Below are 22451 nucleotides of genomic sequence, written 5' to 3'. Positions count from 1 at the left end.
TCTTATCTTATCGTGTCAACATATGTAGAAGCCTCGTGTTGGGTAAATTAGACTTGGCTTGGAAATTATGCTGATAGTACAAGAAAATGTTGCCATGGCAATTCATCTAATCGCAAAGGCCGTATAAATGATATGGTTGTTATAATGCGATCCAGTCTGTTTAATATTGCAACAACTTTTTGATGCAATAGTTTATTTGTTTTCCTTATCGGTTAAGCGACGTAGTCGAGCTGCTTTGTATTTCGTTTTTAACATGCATCTTAATCTGTTAAATGAAACCAATTTGCTTTTCATTTTTCTGGAGACTTCAAGTTCTGATTCTTTAGAATTTCCAAAACTTTTTGCAGACTCCAACGGTTGTTTGCACTAAACTCAGTCATGCCGTCAATCATCGGCAATGCATAGTCGTAATCCTTCGATAGATCTAGAGTGCAACAGGTATACGAATAAGTATCTTGTCAGTTTACATTTAATTTGAAATTGCTTACCAGAATTAACGTTGCGGATGAACTTTTCGCCTTTGTAAATGTTGGCGACGGTTTCAAATTCAACGGGATTCTTTCCCGTAGCGAAAGGATGACCGCCTTTTGTAATGTAACTAAAAAAGACACAGCCTAAAGAAAAGATGTCTATCGACACATTAGCTCGAATTTGCCCTCTTTCCTCTTCGGGTTTCTCTTCTATACGAAGGTATTCGGGGGAGTTATAGATTTTGGTGCCTTTGGGTCCGCTGGACATAGAGAAACTTCCGGATCCTGTAACTGGGCGGCAGAATCCGAAATCCGATATTTTCAGAACGTGGGATTTAGAAATCAATACATTTTCTGGTTTGATATCTCGATGGACAAATTTCTGGTCGTGAATATATTGCAATCCGCTAGCCATTTGAATCATCCCGTCGAGTTCGGAAGGCATCGTGCCGGTGTACCTTTCTCTTATGTAATCGCGAAGTGTTCCCAAACATAGTTCCAATATTAAATACCTTTATTAAGAATAAAATTGGGTACATTAAACACGAGATTAGGTATTGGTATTTGTTGGGTAAATGTACGTACTTAAAATCTACATCTTCTTGTATCTCAATTAATTTGAGAACATTGGGATGATCGAATTGTTTCATGGATGTATCTTCGCGGCTTTTAACATCTTTGTTCTGATTTTGTTCCATTCTTTTTTGTATCTTTTTTACGGCAATTTGGTTGCCAGCAAAAGTGCCTAAAAATACCTGGGCAGCTATGCCCTCGCCCAGTAAAGCTTTCCTGTCATAATCTACAATTTTGCTAGACTGTTTGCAAGAAAGGACTAGTTAATATTTTGAATATCAATCATTTTTGATTATATGTAGAACAGCTCTAATGATTTCAAAAAAACTTTTTGCTCTTACCATGATTTCAGTTAATCTGGTGGCGAATGGAAGGATGTAAGTTACACTAGTCGTGCAGGGCGTGACAAGTAGAACTAAATTTTTGTTTTCTGATTCTAAAGTGTGTACTTATCTCAAATTGCATATCTTTACGTTAAACTTCTGCTAGCTCTCTTATCGCTAAACCTTATTCCAAAATTGCGTTAAAAAAACAATTGCTTTATCAACTTCTGGTGTTGTTGAAATTGCAGTGTATTATGTTTAGAACGATCGTTCTGAACATATGTTTGGCTGCGTTGCAATGAAGCAGTTAATCAACGAGCTAGTGCAGCACAAAATGCAATCATATAAAGGCCAGTGGACGCACACATTTCGATTGTTTATTCACAGAACTATTCAAAGAGAAATGTCGCATTTTGCTCCAAAGAATAGTACAATTCTATCGCATACAATAGCTGTCAGTCACTATTAATAACTTTGCTAAATCATTGCCTGTTTGCATCATTATGAAACAGAACGTCCGCCATCGACGGACAGTGTCACTCCAGTCAGAAATGAAGCGTGTTCTTCGGACGCTAGAAAAGCGATGGACTTTGCCACTTCTTCCGGAGTTCCAGCACGACCTAATGGGTGACTTGTTTTGACACGCTCAAAAGTAAAATCCTGAAGCTCCTTGGATAAGCCAGCGTTGGAAAAGATTTGAGTATTGCCAATAATGCCTGGACAAACGGCATTCACTCGAATCCCTTTAGATGCCAGTTCTGAAGCAGCGCAGCGAGTTAGCTGGGCAATTGCAGCCTTGCTTATACAATAGGCCATCATGTCTGTGCACTAATAATTGAAAATGAATCCATAAACAAGACATAGTTTGTGTCGATTGACATACTGCTCGTAGTCCAGCGACGCTGGACACGTTGATAATGTTTCCTTTAGTCTCCGACAGGTAAGGGATGACTAATTTGTTCATCAAAACAACAACGCGACAGTTGATGTTCATTACTTTATCAAAGTCTTCCATTTTCATGTTTTCAAGTCGACCAGCACTGACTATTCCAGCATTTGCTACCAAGACGTCAAGTCTCTTGAAGGTTTCAATGGTTTTCGCTATCAAAAAATGGCAGTTTTCTTCTACAGTTAAATCTCCAGTCATTGTCATGATCTAACGGACAAATCGAGCTTGATTTTTCTTCTTTCGTTCATTTTATGTAGCGCAAAACTTACGTCATCTGATGTTAATTGAGGGTTGGCTGTAAGGCAACGAGATTTCGTTTCAGCTAAACCTGCTTCATCCGCTGGAACATTCAGAGCATAAAGAGATAAACGATAACCCAGAGTGGCAAACTGGACAGCCGTAGCCGCCCCAATGCCGCAACTTGAACCTGGAACACGTGAAAAATCAAGGTAATTATATACTGGTGCTATTCACCGTTATATTGGTAAATTACCGGTAATAAGAGCAACTTTCCGAATATTTTCTGAATGTTGGGCCATTGCAATAATCACTGTTGTTATTGTTGTTCACGAAAACGAACTGCCTACGCAACTAGAATTATTTGCGTTGCGATGAAGTGCATCAGAAGAGCTTTGGACCTCCTTTATTGATAACGTCTTGTTATCAATTGCTGTCCGCACTTTAAGGCCACATTAAACCGTGTCGTAGCACGGATATACGGACGGTATAAGGATTCTAATATTTATCATAAACTCTTTTATGTGGACGTCTTTTTTTTCTTGCAGCGTCAGCCTTGCCTAATGTAGATAACGTTAAATATTTCTCACTTAGTTAAAACTTATCACTTCCACTGGTCGTAAACAAAATGTATTTCCGCTTAATAACCTTTTTGTTACAGTTGTTGATGTTCACGACACCTGTCATAGAGGTAACCAACTGTAAGGCATGAGACTTAGCAAAGATTTATATTTTTCTAAAAGCTCGTTTTCTTACTCTTCCCCCTCGATATCTACCTCTTCCTTTAGGCAAGCGTTTATGTCTAGCGTGTGACTATAATTTTCATTTCAGTGTCAGACGCACCACAGTCGGATCACCTCTGTCCGAAAAAACATTGAAAAGGGTAACTTGATTGGATTAAGTGAAAATATTTAGAGTTTATGAAACGTTAATGATTGTTAAGCAATGTTTTGAACTAGATTTGAATACGACTACGTTCAACACAGAAGATGTGTCGGCAATATCGTGACATCGCTTCTAATCAATGTCTACGACGATAAAGAAGTTCGCGACAAAACTGTGGGAGACTAAGGACATAGCCGCCAATGAGAATCAGGAAAGGTAGATGAAACTGTTCCAATTTAATTTGATTGCTCGATCTCTTGGTAGACATTCCTTTGTTGTTGTAGGTGAGCTCGCATTCCTTGGGATATTTTGCTTGGCGAACGGACCAATATTCACGTAACCCAGCGGTATGAAACCATAAAGACCTTGATGTATACGTAATATTTAACTGTTTTTTAAGCTGATTATCTTAATCAAAGAAACACGTTTACTCTCTTTCAATTTCCTCTTTGTATGGGCTTGTTTTCGGGACGGCAAGGAACATATTAGCCCACGTCGTTTTCTCCTTGGCCATGGTTAAAAGGCATTTGCCTCTCTCAGAGGAATATTTCTGCATGTTATTTTTACCACTGCTATATGCCTGCTTCCAAAAGACACTGTTACCTGCTATTTAATTAAAAGGCAAACTGCTTACCATAATGGCAACGTAATTCTCGTGTTTTATAACTTGCAAAGCTTGATCGCTAGAGTTGAATTTCCTACAATCAGGACATTGTTATTTTTACCACTGCTATATGCCTGCTTCCAAAAGACACTGTTACCTGCTATTTAATTAAAAGGCAAACTGCTTACTATAATGGCAGCGTAATTGTCGTTTTTTAAAACTTGCAAAGCCTGATCGCTAGAGTTGAATTTCCTACAATCAGGACATTGTTTCATTCTCACTGCAATCGTTTTTATATATTCATTAGTCGACATCTATAGGAGATAGTGTTTGTTACCCGCAGCTATATAGTTAGTTAAATATTCATAATTTATCTACGAACTAATAAGTCAATTTCTTGTATAGAGCCGATTAGGACGTTGGCTTGGTGAGTTGTGGAGGTTGCCAACTCCTTAAATGAGTTGATTTCTGGTTTTTGATATGTCACCGACATGTAAGACGTTAAAGTGCAATTATAAGTGTTGACGAAGACGAAAGCTGCTAGACACCATGTTGCGGCGAGGATTTGTTGAAATCGTTGGCTAGCTAGGATACGATTTCCTTGTATGTTATAACATGTAAAGGAATAGAAAGCGATTTAGTTTCTTAATTATTTTTTTGAAATTATATTTTCGTTTTACGGGTTAACATGTTTCCGTAATTAAACTAATCCAACCTTGAGAAAAGAAGGTACCGAACAAGTACCACGCAAAAGCGGCCGTGCTCGTCGCGGAATCCTGCGTGTCGTGCAACCGTTTTCCTATGGAGGTCAACACGATGAAAAATCCGGTAACTACGAAAGCAGAAGCTAAAAATTCGATCCATACCTAAACGGAGATTTAAATGAATAATGAAACGCATATTTTGAGAATTTTTATTACGTCTTTCGAGAATAAATCGAGCGTGCTGGTAAATGAAACGAAAGGGGGAGGATATCTGACCAGGATGTCCGTCCAGTCTCCTCCAATCCTCTCCCGAAATCGAGAGCTTCATACCGCTGAAGAGAAATAGCTACTGGTGTTAAACCAATATCAGCTTCCTGATGAAGAAGAAATAAGTGACACAAACGTTACCCTGTTTAAACAATGCCGTAAAATTTCCATACTTCTCTTAGCAACGCCCCAATTATTCCATTCCATGTACCATTGACCTTAATTCCATTGGTGTTCTCTGCTACGATGAATATGTTATATCTGAAATCGTCAACAAACATGGCTAATAAATATATATATATATATATTTTTGTTAGTATAAGAATGTACGTGAATTTTAATTTTTTAGACAGGAACAGGAGGTGGTGGAATAGCAGACCGGAATACCCAACAACGTGACTAGAGGAATTTCTTATTACTACAATCGCTGGAGGGAACTATTTTTAAAGCAAGTTATCAGTTAAAATTTAAACCACTACATGTAATCGATTAATTTCCACGTAATATGACAACATTTGAACTTACTTGGCCTGTGACAATTTGCAGATGTTTTCGTTCTAAGCCGTTACGTTGCTTATGTAAACCGTTATCATCAGCAACTTTGCAACTGGTTACTACCAAAAACCCCATACTACCAAGAATAGAAAATATAATTTAGACATCTCTTACGTCTCCTTTCTTTATTGGTTATCTTCTGCTCAGCGTGAACGGACAGGTGGTCATTACTCCGACTCCCCTGCCGTTTAAATAGCCCTAGCTTTTGCTCTTAAATCAACTTTTAATTCGCCGGCTGACGTTCATTTGCAAAATCTTGAAATGTATGTTGCCCATGGTAACACATCCGAAAATCCGTACAAACATTATGAGATTCCGTTGTTTTAATGTCCTGTCGCTGCCTCATCTCCTGAAAACGATTTTGGCTTAGATAGACGGACAGATCTGCCAATCAAGAGTCATCCAACACTGCGTATTTATGCAAGACTAACAGTGTTTTTTGCTGGAAATTTAGCACTGCGTGTCCTTGAAGTTCGAATAAACTATGGACAGCGATAGTCCATCACATATGAACTTTTGAACAGTTCTGAAAGCAGAAATTAAGTAGAAAATCATCAGAAACGTGTGCAAACAATTACCTACGTTTCACCTAAACTTTTAGCAATGTTGTCAGTCAATGAAGGAATAATCAATACAAGTCTACGTATATTAAGTTCCACACGCTAAACTGTCCTAATGTTCAAGTAATATCATAGCATATGCAATCATGTCTGCGAATTCGATTGAAGATTCGTATTTGTCATGTGCTCGGAAATCAAGCATTGACAGACATGGCATATCAACTGGTTATTCGACGTAAGGAATTAATTTTAATTAGCTGCTTATAACCCCCCCCCCCCCCATTTAATTTTCTTCCTTGCGTTAGTCGTGGCTTTACACGGTTTCAGACTAAAATACTTAACTCAAATCGATAGCGTTGTTATTTTTAATTAATACCATTTTCAAAATAGCTGGGAATAAGGGCCATCTAAATAAATACAAACTTGTGCTTTAAGATAATTAGAGTATTTGATGTTTTATTTGTATAAAAATTTTGAAGGGGCGTATTCTGCTGTTGCACGTGCCATTCTACACCCCACCTTTTCAAAAAATGATCGCCTACCCTCCACAGTTACCTTTGTCCTTGCATATCACCTTTAGCAGTAGAATTCTAGAGTGGTGGAACGGAATATTAGAAAAGAAAGATTATTCCTGTCGTTTCTGGGAATTGCACGTGCCATTCTGCGCCCCAAACTTTCTAGAAATGATCGCCTAACCTCCACGACCATTTGTGCCCTTGCCCGCACCTGCCACTGTAGAATTCTTGAGTGTTGGAACTGAAAGTTCTAAAAGAAAGGTGTTTCGGTCGTTTCTTTTTATGCAAACTTAGGTTTATGCCTTCTTCCTTACGTCATTATCTCAGAATTCTGCAGTGCCATTTCAGCTTTTCATTTCGTTTCAAGGCAGTCAGACAGGAGAGGAACTTCAGTTTTTTAGCCCTTTATCTCATCGGAATCTCCTTGTTGTTTTTAAGGACACATTTTTTTCGTTTCGTCGATTCTTATCATTTTTTAGGTTGGATCAGTTTATCGGAAGGGAAGGAAGGGGGTCACAAACTCATGGTGGCTGCTTGCTTTACTTTTCTTTTAAATACGTAATTGTTCACCTATCCCCATCGTCTCTACCTCTGAAGGTTTTCGTGAAGACAGTAAAAGCTTAAGCGTTGTGCATGTTTTATCAGCTGCGCAATCTTTTCTTCACCACGTAAGCAGATTCAGAGCAATCACCATACATGGCCATTCACCAGGTAAATGCATTGTATAGTTGTATTTCATATTTATTGACTCCCAATAATGGAAGCTTAATTTTTGTGCCAATGCCAGGTAGGAATCTTATCTACACAATTTCCATAGCTTATTTCCCTCACCTTTACATAAGTATACTTTTTTTTACACGTGAAAGGCAAAATCGAGAGTGATTTTCTATATACCGTGAGTAGGGTGATGGGAGTGTGAATGATATCACACTCGGACCACCAAGGTATTTGCTTATCGAGTGCGTTTGGCTAGCTACAGCAGTAATCGTTTTCCATATGATAAAGTTTGAAAACGCTGTGGTCGTTTTGTTTTCATCGTTCGTCATTTGACATTAGTTTTGAATGCCTTATCATGTATGTTGCAATATCTCACAGGGCAATTCCAATGTGCTTACTTGAATTTGACTTAAAAATAAGAGTGCTTTTGGGCACACATTTTTAATGGCGTCCGCTGTAGGGATAATTTTAAAAAACGTACTGTAATTGCGAAGCATATATTCTCTTATTTGCCGGTGTATTTTCTAACTGATGTTTAGATTTTTTTTCTTTTACCGAGATGTATACTTTTCATTGATTTTCTTCAGTCGCAGTTCTATCAGCTTCAGCTTTTAGAGTTACTAGGACTTTTTCTAATTTCCAACGCTGGTCGGGGATTTTTTCAGTCATTCCGTCAATCATGGCGTATGCATAATGGTTTTTCGGTAAACCTAAAATTTTAAATAATCCACAAATCATGTACACTTTTAATACTAGATGATTCATAGTTCATTCTGATCTGCTTACCCCTGTTGCCATCAAGGACTTTTACGCCTTCACAAATATTAGCGGGAGTTGAAACTTCATTGGGAGACTCACCATTGGCAAACGGATGTCCGCCTTTTGTAAGATAATTGAAAAAGAGGCATCCCAGTGAAAAGACGTCAACTGAAACGTTAACGCGAATTTTTTTTATCTGTTCTTTGGTTTTCCCTTCCGTGGATAGGAATTCAGGGGGGGCGTATATTCGTGTGCCTTCGAGCCCGCTAGACATTGAGAAACTTCCGAAACCTGTAACTGGTCGGCAGTGTACGAAATCTGATATTTTCAAAACGTGGGACGTAGAAATCAATACATTTGCTGGTTTGATATTTCGATGGACTAGTTTATGCGAATGAATGTGTTGCAATCCGCTAGCCATTTGCATCATTCCGTCGATTTCTGGAGGCATCAGGTCGGTGAGCCTTCCTTCGATGCAATCTTTGAGTGTTCCCAAACATAGTTCCAATATCAAATACCTATATTAGGCATAAAATTGGGCACATTGAACTTGTAATTAGGGATTGGCTATTTGTTGAGTATATGAACATACATGAAATCTGGATCTTCTTGTACGTCGATTAATTTGAGAACATTGAGATGATCAACTTTTTTCAAAGTTGCTACTTCGCGGATTCGAGCAGCGAGCCTTGTTTTCGATTCTTCGACATCCTCCCCCATATCTTTTTGTATTCTTTTTACGGCAACTTCTTTGCCAGCAAAAGTGCTCTTAAACACTTGTCCATCAGGACCTTTGCCCAGGACATCTCTCTTATCACATTGCACTGTCACAGTAGACTATTTGCAAGAAAAGACTAGTTAGTATTTTGAATGTCAACCAATCATTGCTGGTTATATGCTGAACAACAATAATGATTTAAAAACTTTACGTTGTTACCATGATTTCAGTTAATTTGCCGACAAATGGAAGGATGTGAGTCACACGAGTTGTGCAGGGCGCAGCGAGTAGAACTAAAATGTATTATCTGATTCTAATGTGTAAACATATACAAAATTGCATATCTTTAATTTAATCATCCGCGATCTATCTTATCATAACGCTTGATTTCGAAGTTGGGGTAAAAAAAAAAGTGCTGTATCAATGTCTGACATGACCATTTTTGGAATTGCCAGTTTATCATTTTCATAACGGTTGTTATGAACGTATATTTGGCTTTGTTGCACTAATCAATTAATCAAAGAGGAAGTTCAGCACAAAATGGAATCATCTAAATGCCAACGGATGATACGAATTTCAATTGTTTATTCATACAACTATCAAAAAAGAAGTGTCGCATTTTGCTCCAAATAATAGTACAATTCTATCGTACACAATAGCCTTCAGCCAGTTTCAATAGCTTTGCTACCGATTTGCATCATGATGAAACACAACGTCCGCCATCGACGGGCAACGCCACTCCAGTCAGAAATTAAGCGTGTTCTGCGGACGCTAGAGAAGTGATGGACTTACTTAAGATAATTAGATTATCTGCTGTTGGATTTGTATAGCAATTTTGAAGGGGCATATTCTACTGTTGCACGTGCCATTCTACGCCCCACCTTTTCAAAAAATGATCGCCTATCCTCTACGCTACCTGTGCCCTTGCATATCACCTTTAGCCAAGAATCCTAGAGTGGTGGAACGGAATATTCGAAAAGAAAGGTCATTCCTGCCGTTTCGGGGAATCGCACGTGCCATTCCACGACCTACCCTTCCTATAAATGATCGTTTATCCTCCGCGGCCACCTGTGCCCTTACACATCACCTGCAGCTGTAAAGTTGTAGAGTGTTGGAACGGAAAATTTGAAAAGGAAGGTGTTTTGGTCGTTTCGCTTGTATACAAATCTAGTTTTCTGCCTCATCCCTTATGTCATTGTCTTAGAATTGCGTAGTATCACTTCAGCTTTTCTTTTCATTCCAGGTCAGTCAGACAGTAGAGGACGTAAAGTTTTTTTACCTCCTTTATCTCATTTTGCCCAATAGGTTTTCTTTACCGAATCCCTTTGTTGTGTGTGATCGCTTTGGTGAGAAAAATTTTTTTGCACCGTTTCTGGCTAGTTGTAATATTGTAAGTGCTGATAAACGTTCGTAAAAAATTTTATTTTGTTTAGTTCAAAAGAAATTTTCCTTGGATTATAGATGATTCAGTTATTTTTGCTTTGTTCCCGTTTGTTATAAAATACTGTGCCACTCGTAAAAGCACCACAGAAGGAAAGAAGTTCTTCGGCTGATCAATGGAATAGTTATCTAACATTTAAATTGTATTGCACTTCGCGATCGGGATGGGTTTGCTCAAATTTGACGGTGGTTGTGCACATCAGGGATAAAATAGAAAAATGGGAATAATTTCATAAGTGTTACTTCGAATGTGGCAACAATCATTTATACTGTACTTCCTATTGTTTTCTGATTTCCGCACTGTTGTGCAACGTAGTTATTTTTTGGTTCGTAAAGTGCTAATAAATTGCGTTTGAATAAATGTTTTATAGGGATAAAAGCTTGTGGTTCGCTGTTTAACTACCGTTTTTAAACTAGGAACGTTGGTGATTGTTAAGCAAATTTGTGAACTGGATTTGAATACGACTTCGTCCAACACAGAACATGCGTCGGCAATATCGTGGCATCATTTCTCATTAACGTTTACAATGAGTAAGATGTTCACGGAAAAATTGAATGAGACCCAGAACATAGCCACCAAGGAGTAACAGGAAAGGTAGATAAAACTGTTCCAATTTAATTCGATTGCTCGATCTCTTGATAGACGTCCCTTTGTTATTGTAGATGAGTTCGCATTGTTTGGGATATTTTTCTTGACGGACAGACCAATATTCACGTAATCCAGCGGCATGGAACCATAAAGACCTTGATGTATGCGTGAAGTTAAATTTTTTATCGATTATCCTATTAATCAAAGAAACACGCTAACTCTCTTTCAATTTCCTCCTTGTAAGGACTTGTTTTCGGGACAGCAAGGAACATGTTAGCCCACGTCGTTTTCTCCTTGGCCATGGTTAAAAGGCATTTGCCTCTCTCAGAGGAATGTTTCTGCATGTTACTTCTACCGCTGCTATATGCCTGCCGTCGAATGACATTATTATCTGCTACTTAATTGAAGGGAAAACTGCTTACCATAATCGCAACGTAATTGTCGTGTTTTATAACTTGCAAAGCCTGATCGCTTGAGTTGAATTTCCTGCAATCAGGACATTGTTTCATTCTCGCTGCAATCGTTTTTATATATTCATTAGTTGACATCTATAGAAGATAATGCTTGTTAATCGCGTCTGTATAGTTAGTTAAATGTTCATAATTTGTCTGCGAACTAATAAGTCAATCTCTTGAATAGAGCCCATTAGAACGTTTGCTTTGTAAGTTGTAGAGATAGCCAACTCTTTTAATGAGTTGATATCTGGTTTTTGATATGTCACCGACATGTAAGATGTTAACGTGCAATTATAACTGTTGACGAAGACAAAAGCTGCTAGACACCACGTTGCGGCGAGGACTTGTTGAAATCGTTGGCTAGCTGGGATACGATTTCCTTGTATGTTGTAACATATAAAGGAATAGAAAGCGATTTAGTTTCTTAATTATTTTTTTATTTTATTTTCGTTTTACGGATTAACATGTTTCCGTAATTAAACTAATCCAACCTTGAGAAAAGAAGGTACCGAACAAGTACCAGGCAAAAGCGGTATTGCTCGTCTCGGAATCCAGCGTGTTGTGCAACCGTTTTCCTATGGAGGTCAAAACGATGAAAATTCCGGCAACTACGACAGCAGAAACTAAAAATCCGATCCACACCTAAACGTATATCAAACGTAATAAATAAAACATACACATTCTGAGAATTTTTTGTTACGTCTTTGGAAAATAGGTCGAGCGTGCTGGTAAATGAAACGAAAGGGGGAGGATATCTGACCAGGATGCCCGTCCAGTCTCCTCCAATTCTTCCCCGAAAATCGAGAGCTTCATATCGCTGTAGAGAAATTGCTACTGGCGCTAAACCAATATCAGCTTCCTGATAAAGAACAAGTGAAACAAAATTACCATGTTTAAACAATGCCGTAAAATCTGCATACTTGTCTTAGCAACGTTCCAATTATTCCATTCCATGTGCCATTGACCTTAATTCCATTGGTGTTCTCTGCTACGATGAATATGTTATACCTGCAATCATCATCAGACTTGGCTAATAAAACTTTTTTTTGTTTTATAATATAAAAATATACGTGAATTTTAATTTTTGAGACAGGAACCGGAGATGGTGAAACAACAGACCGGAATAGTCAACAACATGACCAGAGGAATTTCTTGTTAATATAGTTACTGGAGCGAACTATTTAAAAAGCACGTTAGTTGTCGATTCAAATTTAAAACTCTTTTATGTAACTGATTAATTTCCATGTAATATTTCCTCATTTGAACTTACTTGGCCTGTAACAATTTGCATATGTTTTCCTTTTAAGCCGTTATGTTGCTTATGTAAATCGTTATCATCAGTTTTGCAACTGGTCATTACTGAAAACCCCAACAGCAGAAAATGTAATTTAGACATCACTTACGTCTCCTTTCTTTATTGGTTATCTTCTGCTCAGCGTGAACGGACTGGTGGTCATTACTCCGACTCTTCTGCTGTTTAAATAGCCTAGCTTTTGCTCTTAAATCAACTTTTAATTCCCGGCTGGCGTTCATTTGCAAGATCTTGAAATGTATGTTGCCCATGGTAACACATCCGAAAATCCGTATCAACAGTACATTATTCGGTTGTTTAAATGTTCTCTCGCTGCCTCGCTTTCTGGAAACGATTTTGGCTTAGTTAGGCAGACAGATCTGCCAATCAAGAGTCATCAAAAGCTGCCTTTTTATGCAAGTCTATCAGACGTTCCATGCTGGAAATTCAGAACTGTATATGCCTTGAAATTCGAATAAACTACGGATAGCGACATTCCATCATAAATGAGCTTTTGAACAGTTTTGAAAGCAAAATGTAGATAGAAAATCATCAGAAACGTGCGCGTACAATTACCTCCGATTCACCTAGGCCTTTGACATATTGTCAATCAAGGAACGAATAATCAATACCAGTCTTTATTGAGTTCCACACGCTAAACTGTCCTAATGTCCAAGTAATATCATAGCATATACATTCACGTCTATGATTTCGTTTGAAGATTCGTATATGTCATGTGCTCGGAAATCAAGCATTGACAGATATGGCATCCCAACTGGTCATTCGATGTAAGGAATAAACTTTAATTAGCTGCTTATACGACCCGTTTAATTTTTTTCGTTGCTTTAGTCGTGGCTTTATGCGATTTGAGATAAAAATATTTAACTCAAATCAATACCATTGTCATTTCTAACTAATTTTCAAAAAAGCTCCGACTAAGGACCATCTGAATAAATACGAACCTGTGCTTTAAGATAATTAGAGTATATGATGTTTGGTTTGTAGAGCAATTTTGAATGGGCGTATTCTACAGTTGCACGTGCCATTCTATACCCCACCCTTTCAAAAAATGATCGCCTATCCTCCACCGTTACCTGTGCCCTTGCATATCACCTTTAGCTTAGAATTCTAGAGTGGTGGAACTGAAAATTCCCAAAGCAAGGCCATTCCCTGTCGTTTCGGAGAATCACACGTGCCATTCTACGTCCCACACTTCCTAGAAACGATCGCCTATCCTCCGCGGCCGTTCTACCGTGCAAGTTATACTTGAAATTGTGATCGACTTCGACGTGGAGGGGTTTGAGGACGTTGGGATGGCCCAGCTTTTCCATGTTTTATTCCTCCCTATGTTGCCCGCCGCTGCATGCCTCAACAGAATCACTTAAAAACGAGGAATTCGTTTTGCCAATCCGCTTGATGACCCCTTCTCTCCATTCCAGGGTCCTTCGTAAACAATACCGAACGCTCCTTTATCCAATTATTTCGGACTGCTTGCTATAGCCGTCATCACTGGCTGTCACGAACATCGTTGCTGTAGTAATAGCAAAGTGCACCTCGTTCTACACTAAAAATGGTAAATTCAAACTTTTGGTTTCACTGTTTGATAGCTGATACATCTCTCATGAAGATGAGTTTATTCTTTTGGTCGCACGATTGAAATGCATCAAGAGTTATCTAATCGTGTCAAAATGTGTAGAAATGTCGTCTTGGGTAACTTAGACTTGCGTTGAATATTATGTAGCTACTACAAGAAAATTTAGCAATGGCAATTCAATCGTGTAGGCTATGTAAATGATATGGAAGTTATTTTGGAGCGTGTGAGACTGTTCGATATTGCGCACACTTTCTGATGCATGAAAGAAATGCTTTTTATTTCGTTTGTGATATGCATCTTAATTTGTTAAACAAAATCAATTTGCTTTTTCTTATTCTGAAAATTTCAGCTTCTGGTTGTTTAGAGTTTCCAAAACTTTGTCCAGACTCCAACGGTCGTTTGCACCAACCTTCGTCATGCCGTCAATCATCGAAAATGCATAATGATCCCTTGCTAGACCTAGAGCACAATAGGTTCACAAAATAGGTTAACTTAGGAATTTACATTTCGTCTGAAAGTGCTTACCAGAGTCAACGTTGTCCATGGATTTTTTGCCTTCGTAGATGTTGGCGACGGTTGTATGTTCGGAATTCTTTCCACCAGCGAAAGGATGACCGCCCTTTGTGATGTAGCTAAAAAACACGCAGCCTAAAGAAAAGATGTCTGTCGAAACATTAGCTCGAATTTTTTTTCTTTCCTCTATGTTTTTCTCTTCTTCCAAGTGAAGGTATTCCGGAGAGTTGTACTTCCTGGTACCCTTTTCTCCGCTAGACATTGAGAAACTTCCGGATTCTGTAACTTCTCGGCAGTGTCCGAAATCCGATACTTTCAGAACGTGAGATTTAGAAATCAATACATTTGCGGGTTTGATATCTCGATGAACAAATTTCTGGTCGTGAATGTATTGCAATCCGCTAGCCATTTGGATCATTCCGTCGATTTCTGTAGGCATCTGGTCGGTGTACTTTCCTTTGATGTAGTCGAGAAGTGTTCCCAAACAGTGTTCCAATATCAAATACCTTTATTAAGATTAAAATTGGGCACATTAAAGGTGCAATTGGGTGAATGGTGTTTTTAGCGTATATGTACATACTTGAAATTTTCATCTTCTTGTACCTCTAGTAATTTGAGAACGTTGGGGTGATTAAATTGTTTCATGGCTTTTTCTTCGCGGGTTTGAAAATCTTTCTCCTCGTTTGCTTTTTTTTGTCCAAATTTTTTTTCCATCCTTTTCACGGCAACTTCATCGCCAGCAAAAGTGCCCTTAAACACATAGGATTCTACGCCTTCGCCCAGTAAATCATCCTTGTCGTAATCCACAATCATCATAGACTGTTGTGCAAGAAAGTCCTAATTAATAATTTGAATATCAACCAATCATTGGCGGTTATATGTGGAACAGCTCTAATGATTTAAAAACTTTACGCTGTTACCGTAAATTCAGTTGATCTAACGGCTAATGGAAGAATGCAAGTTACACGAGTTATGCAGAGCGCAGCAAGTAGAACTAAATTTTTTTCTGATTGTAACGGTGTATACATTTCAAATTACATATCTTTACGTTATACTTCTGCTAGCTATCTTATCATTGAGCCTTATTTCAAAATGGCCTGAAAAAAAACCTGCTGAATCAATGTCTGACATCCCCATTCTTGGAATTGCCAGTAGCATATTATGTTCATAACGGGGATGAAACACATCTTCTGCCATCGGTGGGCAGTGTCACTCCAGTAAGAAATGAAGCATGTTCATCGGACGCTAAAAAAGCGATGGACTTTGCTACTTCTTCCGGTATTCCAGCACGGCATAATGGGCGAGTTGTTTTGACACGTTCGAAAGTAAAAATCCCGAAGCTCCTTGGATAAGCCAATGTTGGAAAAGATTTGAGTATAGCCAATAATGCCTGGACAAACGGCATTCACTCTAACCCCTTTAGATGCCAGTTCGGAAGCAGCACAGCGAGTTAAAAATCAAGGTAATTAAATACAAGTTGAAAACCTCATTGAATTATAAATTATTGATGATAAGAGCAACTTTCCTAATATGGGGCTATTGCAATAATCAATGTTGTAATTGTTGATCACGAAGACATACTGCCCTCGAAACTAAAAATACCTGCGATGCGATGAAATGCATCAGAAGAGCGCTTTGGACCCCCTTTATTAATAATATCTTGTCATTAATTTATGTACGCACTTTAGGTCACATTGAACCGCATCGTCGCACAAAACTCGATATCAGGATTCTAATACTTATCTTCAATCTTTTTAAGTGGACGTCCATGTTTTTATTTGCTACGTCTGTGTTGGCTGATGTAGATAACGTTTAAATATTTCTCATTTTTGAAATCTTATCTCTTACACTGGTCGTAAACAAAATTAGTTTGCTCTTAAAAACCGTGTTGCTACACCTGTTGTTAGCGACACCTGTCAATAGCGGTAACCCCACGCTAGGGCATGAGACTTTGCAGATATATACATTTTTTTTTTTGCGCTGGTTTGAAATCTGTTAGACTGTTTTAAGATAATTAGAGTATATGATGTTTGGTTTGTTTAACGATTTTGAAATGGTACATTCTGCTGTTGCACGTGCCATTCTACACCACACCTTCGCCAAAAAATGTTCACCTATCCTCCACGGTTAGCTGTGTCCTTGCATATCACCTTTAGCTTAAAATCCTAGAGTGGTGGAACGGAAAATTTGAAAAGAAAGGTCATTCCTGTCGTTTCGGGGAATCGCACGTGCCATTCAACGTCCTATACACTTCCTAGAAATGATTGCCTAACCTCCACGGCCATTCCTTGCATATCAGTTGAAACTGCCGAATTCTAGAGTGTTGGAACGGTGAATTTGAAAAGGAAGGTGTTTCGGTCGTTTCTCTTGCATGCAAATCTAGTTTTTTGCCTTATCCCTTATGTCATTGTCTCAGAATCGAATAGTAGCATTTCAGTTTTTCATTTCGTCTTAAGGCAGTCAGACAGGAGGTGAACTATAGTTTTAACCCCCTTTATCTCAACGACATCTCGTTTTTTTTTTAAGAAATATCTTTTTTGTTTAGCTAGTTTTGAGAATTTGTTAAGTAGAGTTAGCTCATCGAAATTGAAGGAAAGGTGGTAAAAAATTCATGATGGCCGCTTTCTTCATATTTTTTTAAAATACGTAATTACTCATCCACCCTATCCCCTCAATGTCTAAGGTATTCGTTGAGACAGTAAAAGCCCAAGCATTGGGCATAATTCTCCATGTTTTATCAGTTGGCTAATCTCTTCTTCACTACATACGCAGACTCAGAGCATTGGTATCACACTCGGGTTGCCAAGGTTTTGCTTATCGAGTGCGTTTGGATTGCTACATAAGTCAGCGCTTGTTACACGATAAAGTTTGAGAATCGCTGTTGTCGTTAGTTTTCATCGTTTGCCATTTGACATTAGTTTTGAATGTCTTATCGACCTTATCGTGTATGTTGCAATATTCTTAAAGGGCAATTCTAATGTGCATACTTGAATTTTACTTGAAAATAAGAACGTCTTGGGACGCACATTGTTTATGGCGTAAGCTGTAAAGATAGTTTAAAATAAAACGTACCATTTCGAATTGCGAAGCAGATATTCTCTAAATTGCCAGTATATTTTTAAATTGGTGTTTAGATTTAGTTTTTAACCGAGATGTACTTTTCATTGACTTTCTGCAGTCTTAGGTCGTTCAGCTTCAGCGTTTAAAGTTTCTAAGACTTTTTCTAATTTCCAACGCTTGTCAGGGATGTTTTCAGTCATTCCGTCAATAATGTCATATGCATAATGGTTTTTCGGTAAACCTAAGATTCAAAATAATCCACCAATGTTGTACACCTTTAATACGGAATGATTTACAAGTTCATTCTAATCTGCTTACCCGTTTTGCCATCTAGGACTTTTTCGCCTTTATAAATATTAGCAGGAGTGAAAACTTCATTGGGAGACCCACCATTGGCAAACGGATGTCCGCCTTTTGTAAGGTAATTGAAAAAGAGACATCCCAGTGAAAAGACGTCAATTGAAACGTTAACGCGAATTTGTTCTTTCTCTTCTTTGGTTTTCCCTTCCGTGAATAGGAATTCAGGAGAGTAGTAGACTCGCGTGCCTTTGGGCCCGCTAGTCATTGGAAAACTTCCTGAAGTTGTTGTAACTGTCCGGCTTAATCCGAAATCCGATATCTTCAAGACGGACGGTGAAGAAATCAATACGTTTGCTGGTTTTATGTCTCGATGGACAAAATGCTTGGAATGAATGTATTGCAATCCGCTAGCCATTTGAATCATTCCTTCGATCTCCGAAGGCATTCCGCCCGTATAGTTTCCCTCGACGTAATTGGCAATTGTGCCAATGCATAATTCCAAAATCAAGTACCTAATGAACAACAGCAAAATAGATTGATAAAACTGCGTTAACTTATTTTTAGTGAACACAGATACTTGAAATCTTTGTCGTCCTGGACATGGAGGAGTTTGAGAACGTTAGGATGTTCGAGCTTTTTCATGGTTTCCTCTTCTAGTTTTTGAGCAGCTTCGTCCAAATTCGTGTCGAACCCTTTCTCAATCCTCTTGACAGCAACCTTTTTGCCATTAAAAGTGCCCAAGAAAACTTGAGCAGAAAAGCCACGGCCCAAAGGTTTTTCCTTATTGAATTCCATGGTTGGTTGTGATCGCTTTGGTGAGAAAAAATTTGCAAACATGTTGATCAACACGCTAGATCTAAATTGAAAACAAAATAACTACTTTAAAACTTTTTTTTTAAAACATAATTACCTTTTTTTGTTTACTGAAGACAAATATGAGCAAACGTGTTTCTACCACACTCGTCGGACACAATAAATATAATACTGAAAAATATATTTAGCCGATTAAAATGTTTACGAATTTCCCCGTCAGTTTTTGTGCCCAAAGCTGCACATAATCTTATCACCTTCCTTAGTAATCTTTGGAGGCTAAATCATTGAAAGACCGACTATTAAATGACGACGTTGGAAAGTGCGGTAACTGTACTGAGGCCTCGCTTACTTTTTTATGCTAAATGTAGTAGCGCTTTTCGGTATGAAGTGTGAAAGGAAATAAAATGCAAATAAAGGAAAGGGAAGAAAACAATGTGCCTAAATCCCTTCTCACAGATAATTATCAGCAGCCTCGTAATTGTTTCGAGCTGCTATTGCTGCATTTACTTTTAGCTATTTTGAATTTGGTGCGGGAATTTGCCATGTTACAACTCGTCATCTAGTGCGGGGGCGCGACAACTCTCTACTTGCCATCTAGCGGTTGGTAGACTAACAGCATTTTAGTAACGGAGAATCTCTTGTTTTGTTTCGCTGATCGAATAAAAACGTCGTAGCATTGCTTCTCCGTAAAAATCAATCAAAAATTGATCGCGTAAGTATTTTGCAAGACAAGTGATTGAATACTGTCTTCGGCGAAATGGATAACTCTTCTAGTAGCTGTGGCTCAGCTCCGTCTAACAGTTCGGATCGCCTTAAGATGCTCTATCCTTTCGTTAACGAAGAGGACACGCCACTGCCTCGCTGTTGGAGCTCTAAAGATAAATATAACTTCATTGGACTATCTCAAAACAATCTGAGAGTCCATTACAAAGGTATTCCATGAAGATATGATTTTTTTTTTGAGTTTTTCCAGCTAAAGAATTACTGAATCTCTATTGATCTCCTCAGGTTATGGCAAAACACACAAAGATGCTGCAAGTGTCAGAGCTACCCACCCAATTCCATCAGCTTGTGGTCTTTATTATTTTGAAGTGAAAATTGTCAGCAAAGGCCGGGATGGGTATGAATTCTTTGATTAATAAATAGTAGGCAAACTTTACCAAGCTCTTCTTGTCCCATGTAGGTATATGGGGATTGGGCTCTCAGCTCAGGGAGTAAACATGAATAGACTTCCTGGCTGGGATAAACATTCTTATGGTTATCACGGTGATGACGGCCATTCGTTTTGCTCGTCGGGTTCGGGCCAACCATATGGACCAACATTCACAACCAGTGACGTTATAGGTTGTGGAGTGAACCTTATCGACAACACGTGTTTCTACACAAAAAATGGACACAACCTCGGAACGGCCTTTGCTGATTTGCCTTCAAATTTATACCCTACCGTGGGTTTACAAACCCCTGGCGAAATTGTAGATACCAATTTTGGCCAATCTCCCTTTGTTTATGACATCGAAGATGATATGAGAGAACTCAGGGCGCGTGTTGCTTCTACTATTCTCAACTATCCCATTCCTGATAAACAAGGCCATTGGGAAGCTTCATTACAAAGGTATTTAGTTAGGATAACCTCCACATTAACTTTGACATAAAACATTTTTCCCTCCCCTAGGATGATAGCTACTTATTTAGTACATCATGGCTACTGTGCCACGGCAGAAGCATTTGCACGATCTACTGGGCAAGAGTTTGGTGAAGAAGTAGCCTCAATAAAAAATAGGCAACGTAAGAAATATTTCAAAAGTCACTTGTTTCTCAAATTTCCAGCGTATGCCATCCTTTTTTTGTAGGAATCCAACGCCTGGTATTGAGTGGACGGATGGGCGAAGCAATTGAGACCACACAGACCTTGTACCCTACTCTACTTGACTCCCGCCCCAACTTGTTATTCTTGTTGAAAGTGCGACAGTTTATTGAAATGGTTGGCGGATCAGATTCGGAAGTTCGGTCAACAACTGGCAGAAGTCCAAAATCCCAGAATTCTGGTAGTCCGAACATGAGCCCTAATTATGGTGGATTTGGAACTTCTCAGGGGTAAAGAATTTTATTTGTTTTAATTGTTTTTCATCTTCATTATCTATTTACTGAACTCCATGTCATTGATTCCAATCAGAGCTCATCCCAGCTTAAGGTCTCGGTCTAGATCACGGAGCTCAAGTCCTGGCCACTCTTCAGTACAAACATCAGTGATTCAGTCTACTAAAGCTTTTTCTCAACATCTTAACGGTTCGTCCGCAGCAGCGCCATTGTCCTCGGATATGAAAGAAGAAACAGATGAAGACGTAGAAATGAACGGAGCCTCCCAGAATGGTTCTCATGCAGTCACGGGTGAAACTTCAACATATTCAGGCGTGAAAAACGAGAGTCTCCTCGAGATGGGTAATTGGGATCTAGTTAGCACATTACTATAATCTGGTACGTTACTTTATGTTAAATTGTATTGCAGAAGTCGATGTTGCTGGCCCTAGCACGTGTACAAGACGTCAGCTATGTGGCGGTAATCAGTTAGCAATGGAAAGAACCCTCGAATTTGGTAAAGAGTTGCAAGCCCTTAGCGTTACACTCCGGAGACAGCATGGGAAGAATGAAGCTAATAAAAAGATGCTAAGGGTAAACCTTGAGTTCGTGATCTTTTCTCCTGTTTCCTCGGATTTATTCATTGATTTAAAAAAAAAATATTTATCGTGTTATTTAATTCTATTATTTATTTGTTTCTTTCCTTCGTGCTTGAAGGATGCCTTCAGTTTACTTGCGTATGCTGACCCATGGAAAAGCCCAGTATGCGAACAACTTGACCCTGTTCAGCGGGAACCTGTCTGCGCAGCACTCAATTCGGCTATTATGGAGTCCCATCACCTGCCCAGAAGGCCACCAATGGAATTGGCCATCGGCCACGCCAGGGAACTTTTGCGACTCATGGCCCAAAACGGTCTCGGATCTTGCGCCTTTGCAAATATCGATCATCTATTGCAACCTTAGTTAATAATTTAGGTCGGCCGGAAGATGTGCGAATGCGAAAGCTGTTACTGTATGCTGTTTATTTTTGCGTTTGCTTCTATCCTCCCGTTTCCCTCATAACTGTGAAACCCAATCAACCAAATAAAAAAGAAAAATAACAAAAATAAAAGAAAAATGATGATTTGAGAACTAACGCTAAACAAATTACAAAGTTTCTTTGTACACCAAATTTTGGGCTGATTCATTCGTTTCTGTTATGTACTGGGTGGTAGTTTCGTATGTTTGAATCTGGTGGTCTTCTTTCTCATCTCTTCATTTTGTTTAATACTTTGTATCGTTTCCGGCAAACGTTGTTGTGCGAATGTCCTAAGGTATGTAGTACATTGACAACTATAAGAGTACACTTATCACGACGAATTTCCCGTTGTCTTTTAATATGGAAAGAAAGAAGTTTTAATTAAGTATTAGAAAAAGATAGCTTGTGTTTTTTTTTATCGGCATTCATTTTACGGGAATTGGCGGATGTCCCTAATATGCGCTCT

The 22451-nt window shown here is 38.7% G+C and overlaps 8 protein-coding genes across 9 annotated transcripts; 1 reads left to right on the top strand and 7 right to left on the bottom strand.

The window, feature by feature from the left end:
• Window positions 1-155: 155 nt before the first annotated feature.
• LOC130693303 (serine/threonine-protein kinase/endoribonuclease IRE1-like) lies at window positions 156-1442 on the bottom strand. The gene is made up of 4 exons (XM_057516435.1): window positions 1385-1442; window positions 1056-1285; window positions 489-982; window positions 156-424 (listed from the first exon to the last, which is right to left on the bottom strand). Exons 1-4 carry the CDS (start codon window positions 1385-1387, stop codon window positions 291-293), a joined length of 861 nt encoding a protein of 286 aa, XP_057372418.1. The 5' UTR covers window positions 1388-1442; the 3' UTR covers window positions 156-290.
• A 157-nt stretch (window positions 1443-1599) lies between these two features.
• Window positions 1600-16280, bottom strand: LOC130693310 (3-oxoacyl-[acyl-carrier-protein] reductase-like). The gene is made up of 5 exons (XM_057516442.2): window positions 16270-16280; window positions 2809-2865; window positions 2585-2742; window positions 2250-2522; window positions 1600-2194 (listed from the first exon to the last, which is right to left on the bottom strand). Exons 2-5 carry the CDS (start codon window positions 2852-2854, stop codon window positions 1868-1870), a joined length of 804 nt encoding a protein of 267 aa, XP_057372425.1. The 5' UTR covers window positions 2855-2865; window positions 16270-16280; the 3' UTR covers window positions 1600-1867.
• On the bottom strand, window positions 3574-5642 carry LOC130693174 (uncharacterized). Its single transcript, XM_057516297.1, has 6 exons — window positions 5538-5642; window positions 4757-4907; window positions 4424-4641; window positions 4230-4355; window positions 3869-4017; window positions 3574-3802 (listed from the first exon to the last, which is right to left on the bottom strand). Exons 1-6 carry the CDS (start codon window positions 5640-5642, stop codon window positions 3574-3576), a joined length of 978 nt encoding a protein of 325 aa, XP_057372280.1.
• Window positions 7866-9119, bottom strand: LOC130693300 (serine/threonine-protein kinase/endoribonuclease IRE1-like). Its single transcript, XM_057516431.2, has 4 exons — window positions 9056-9119; window positions 8711-8955; window positions 8146-8636; window positions 7866-8069 (listed from the first exon to the last, which is right to left on the bottom strand). The coding sequence occupies exons 1-4, from the start codon at window positions 9056-9058 to the stop codon at window positions 7930-7932; spliced, it is 879 nt and encodes a 292-aa protein (XP_057372414.1). The 5' UTR covers window positions 9059-9119; the 3' UTR covers window positions 7866-7929.
• Window positions 10444-12677, bottom strand: LOC130693176 (glutamate receptor ionotropic, delta-2-like). Its single transcript, XM_059494812.1, has 9 exons — window positions 12591-12677; window positions 12391-12497; window positions 12241-12328; window positions 12021-12179; window positions 11812-11962; window positions 11482-11699; window positions 11288-11413; window positions 11085-11233; window positions 10444-11020 (listed from the first exon to the last, which is right to left on the bottom strand). Exons 1-9 carry the CDS (start codon window positions 12675-12677, stop codon window positions 10792-10794), a joined length of 1314 nt encoding a protein of 437 aa, XP_059350795.1. The 3' UTR covers window positions 10444-10791.
• LOC130693304 (serine/threonine-protein kinase/endoribonuclease ire-1-like) lies at window positions 14484-15693 on the bottom strand. 2 transcript variants are annotated; one of them, XM_057516436.1, is made up of 4 exons: window positions 15639-15693; window positions 15299-15555; window positions 14731-15224; window positions 14484-14664 (listed from the first exon to the last, which is right to left on the bottom strand). In XM_057516436.1, exons 2-4 carry the CDS (start codon window positions 15532-15534, stop codon window positions 14537-14539), a joined length of 858 nt encoding a protein of 285 aa, XP_057372419.1. In that variant the 5' UTR covers window positions 15535-15555; window positions 15639-15693; the 3' UTR covers window positions 14484-14536. The 2 variants fall into 2 exon arrangements, with proteins under 2 accessions (XP_057372419.1, XP_059350555.1); XM_059494572.1 differs by having other exon boundaries at window positions 15299-15537; window positions 15639-15692.
• Window positions 16281-17864: 1584 nt separating the features above from the next.
• LOC130693298 (serine/threonine-protein kinase/endoribonuclease IRE2-like) lies at window positions 17865-18930 on the bottom strand. Its single transcript, XM_057516428.2, has 3 exons — window positions 18656-18930; window positions 18097-18590; window positions 17865-18019 (listed from the first exon to the last, which is right to left on the bottom strand). Exons 1-3 carry the CDS (start codon window positions 18913-18915, stop codon window positions 17880-17882), a joined length of 894 nt encoding a protein of 297 aa, XP_057372411.1. The 5' UTR covers window positions 18916-18930; the 3' UTR covers window positions 17865-17879.
• Window positions 18931-19524: 594 nt separating this feature from the next.
• LOC130693271 (ran-binding protein 9-like) lies at window positions 19525-22326 on the top strand. Its single transcript, XM_057516396.1, has 8 exons — window positions 19525-19823; window positions 19900-20011; window positions 20075-20503; window positions 20564-20676; window positions 20742-20985; window positions 21065-21330; window positions 21398-21561; window positions 21685-22326. The coding sequence occupies exons 1-8, from the start codon at window positions 19649-19651 to the stop codon at window positions 21928-21930; spliced, it is 1749 nt and encodes a 582-aa protein (XP_057372379.1). The 5' UTR covers window positions 19525-19648; the 3' UTR covers window positions 21931-22326.
• The last annotated feature ends 125 nt before the right edge of the window (window positions 22327-22451 follow it).

The sequence above is a fragment of the Daphnia carinata genome, chromosome 3 (genome assembly GCF_022539665.2).
Source record: "Daphnia carinata strain CSIRO-1 chromosome 3, CSIRO_AGI_Dcar_HiC_V3, whole genome shotgun sequence".
Classification (NCBI taxonomy): domain Eukaryota; kingdom Metazoa; phylum Arthropoda; class Branchiopoda; order Diplostraca; family Daphniidae; genus Daphnia; species Daphnia carinata.
This window is presented reverse-complemented; position numbering and strand designations above follow the sequence as displayed.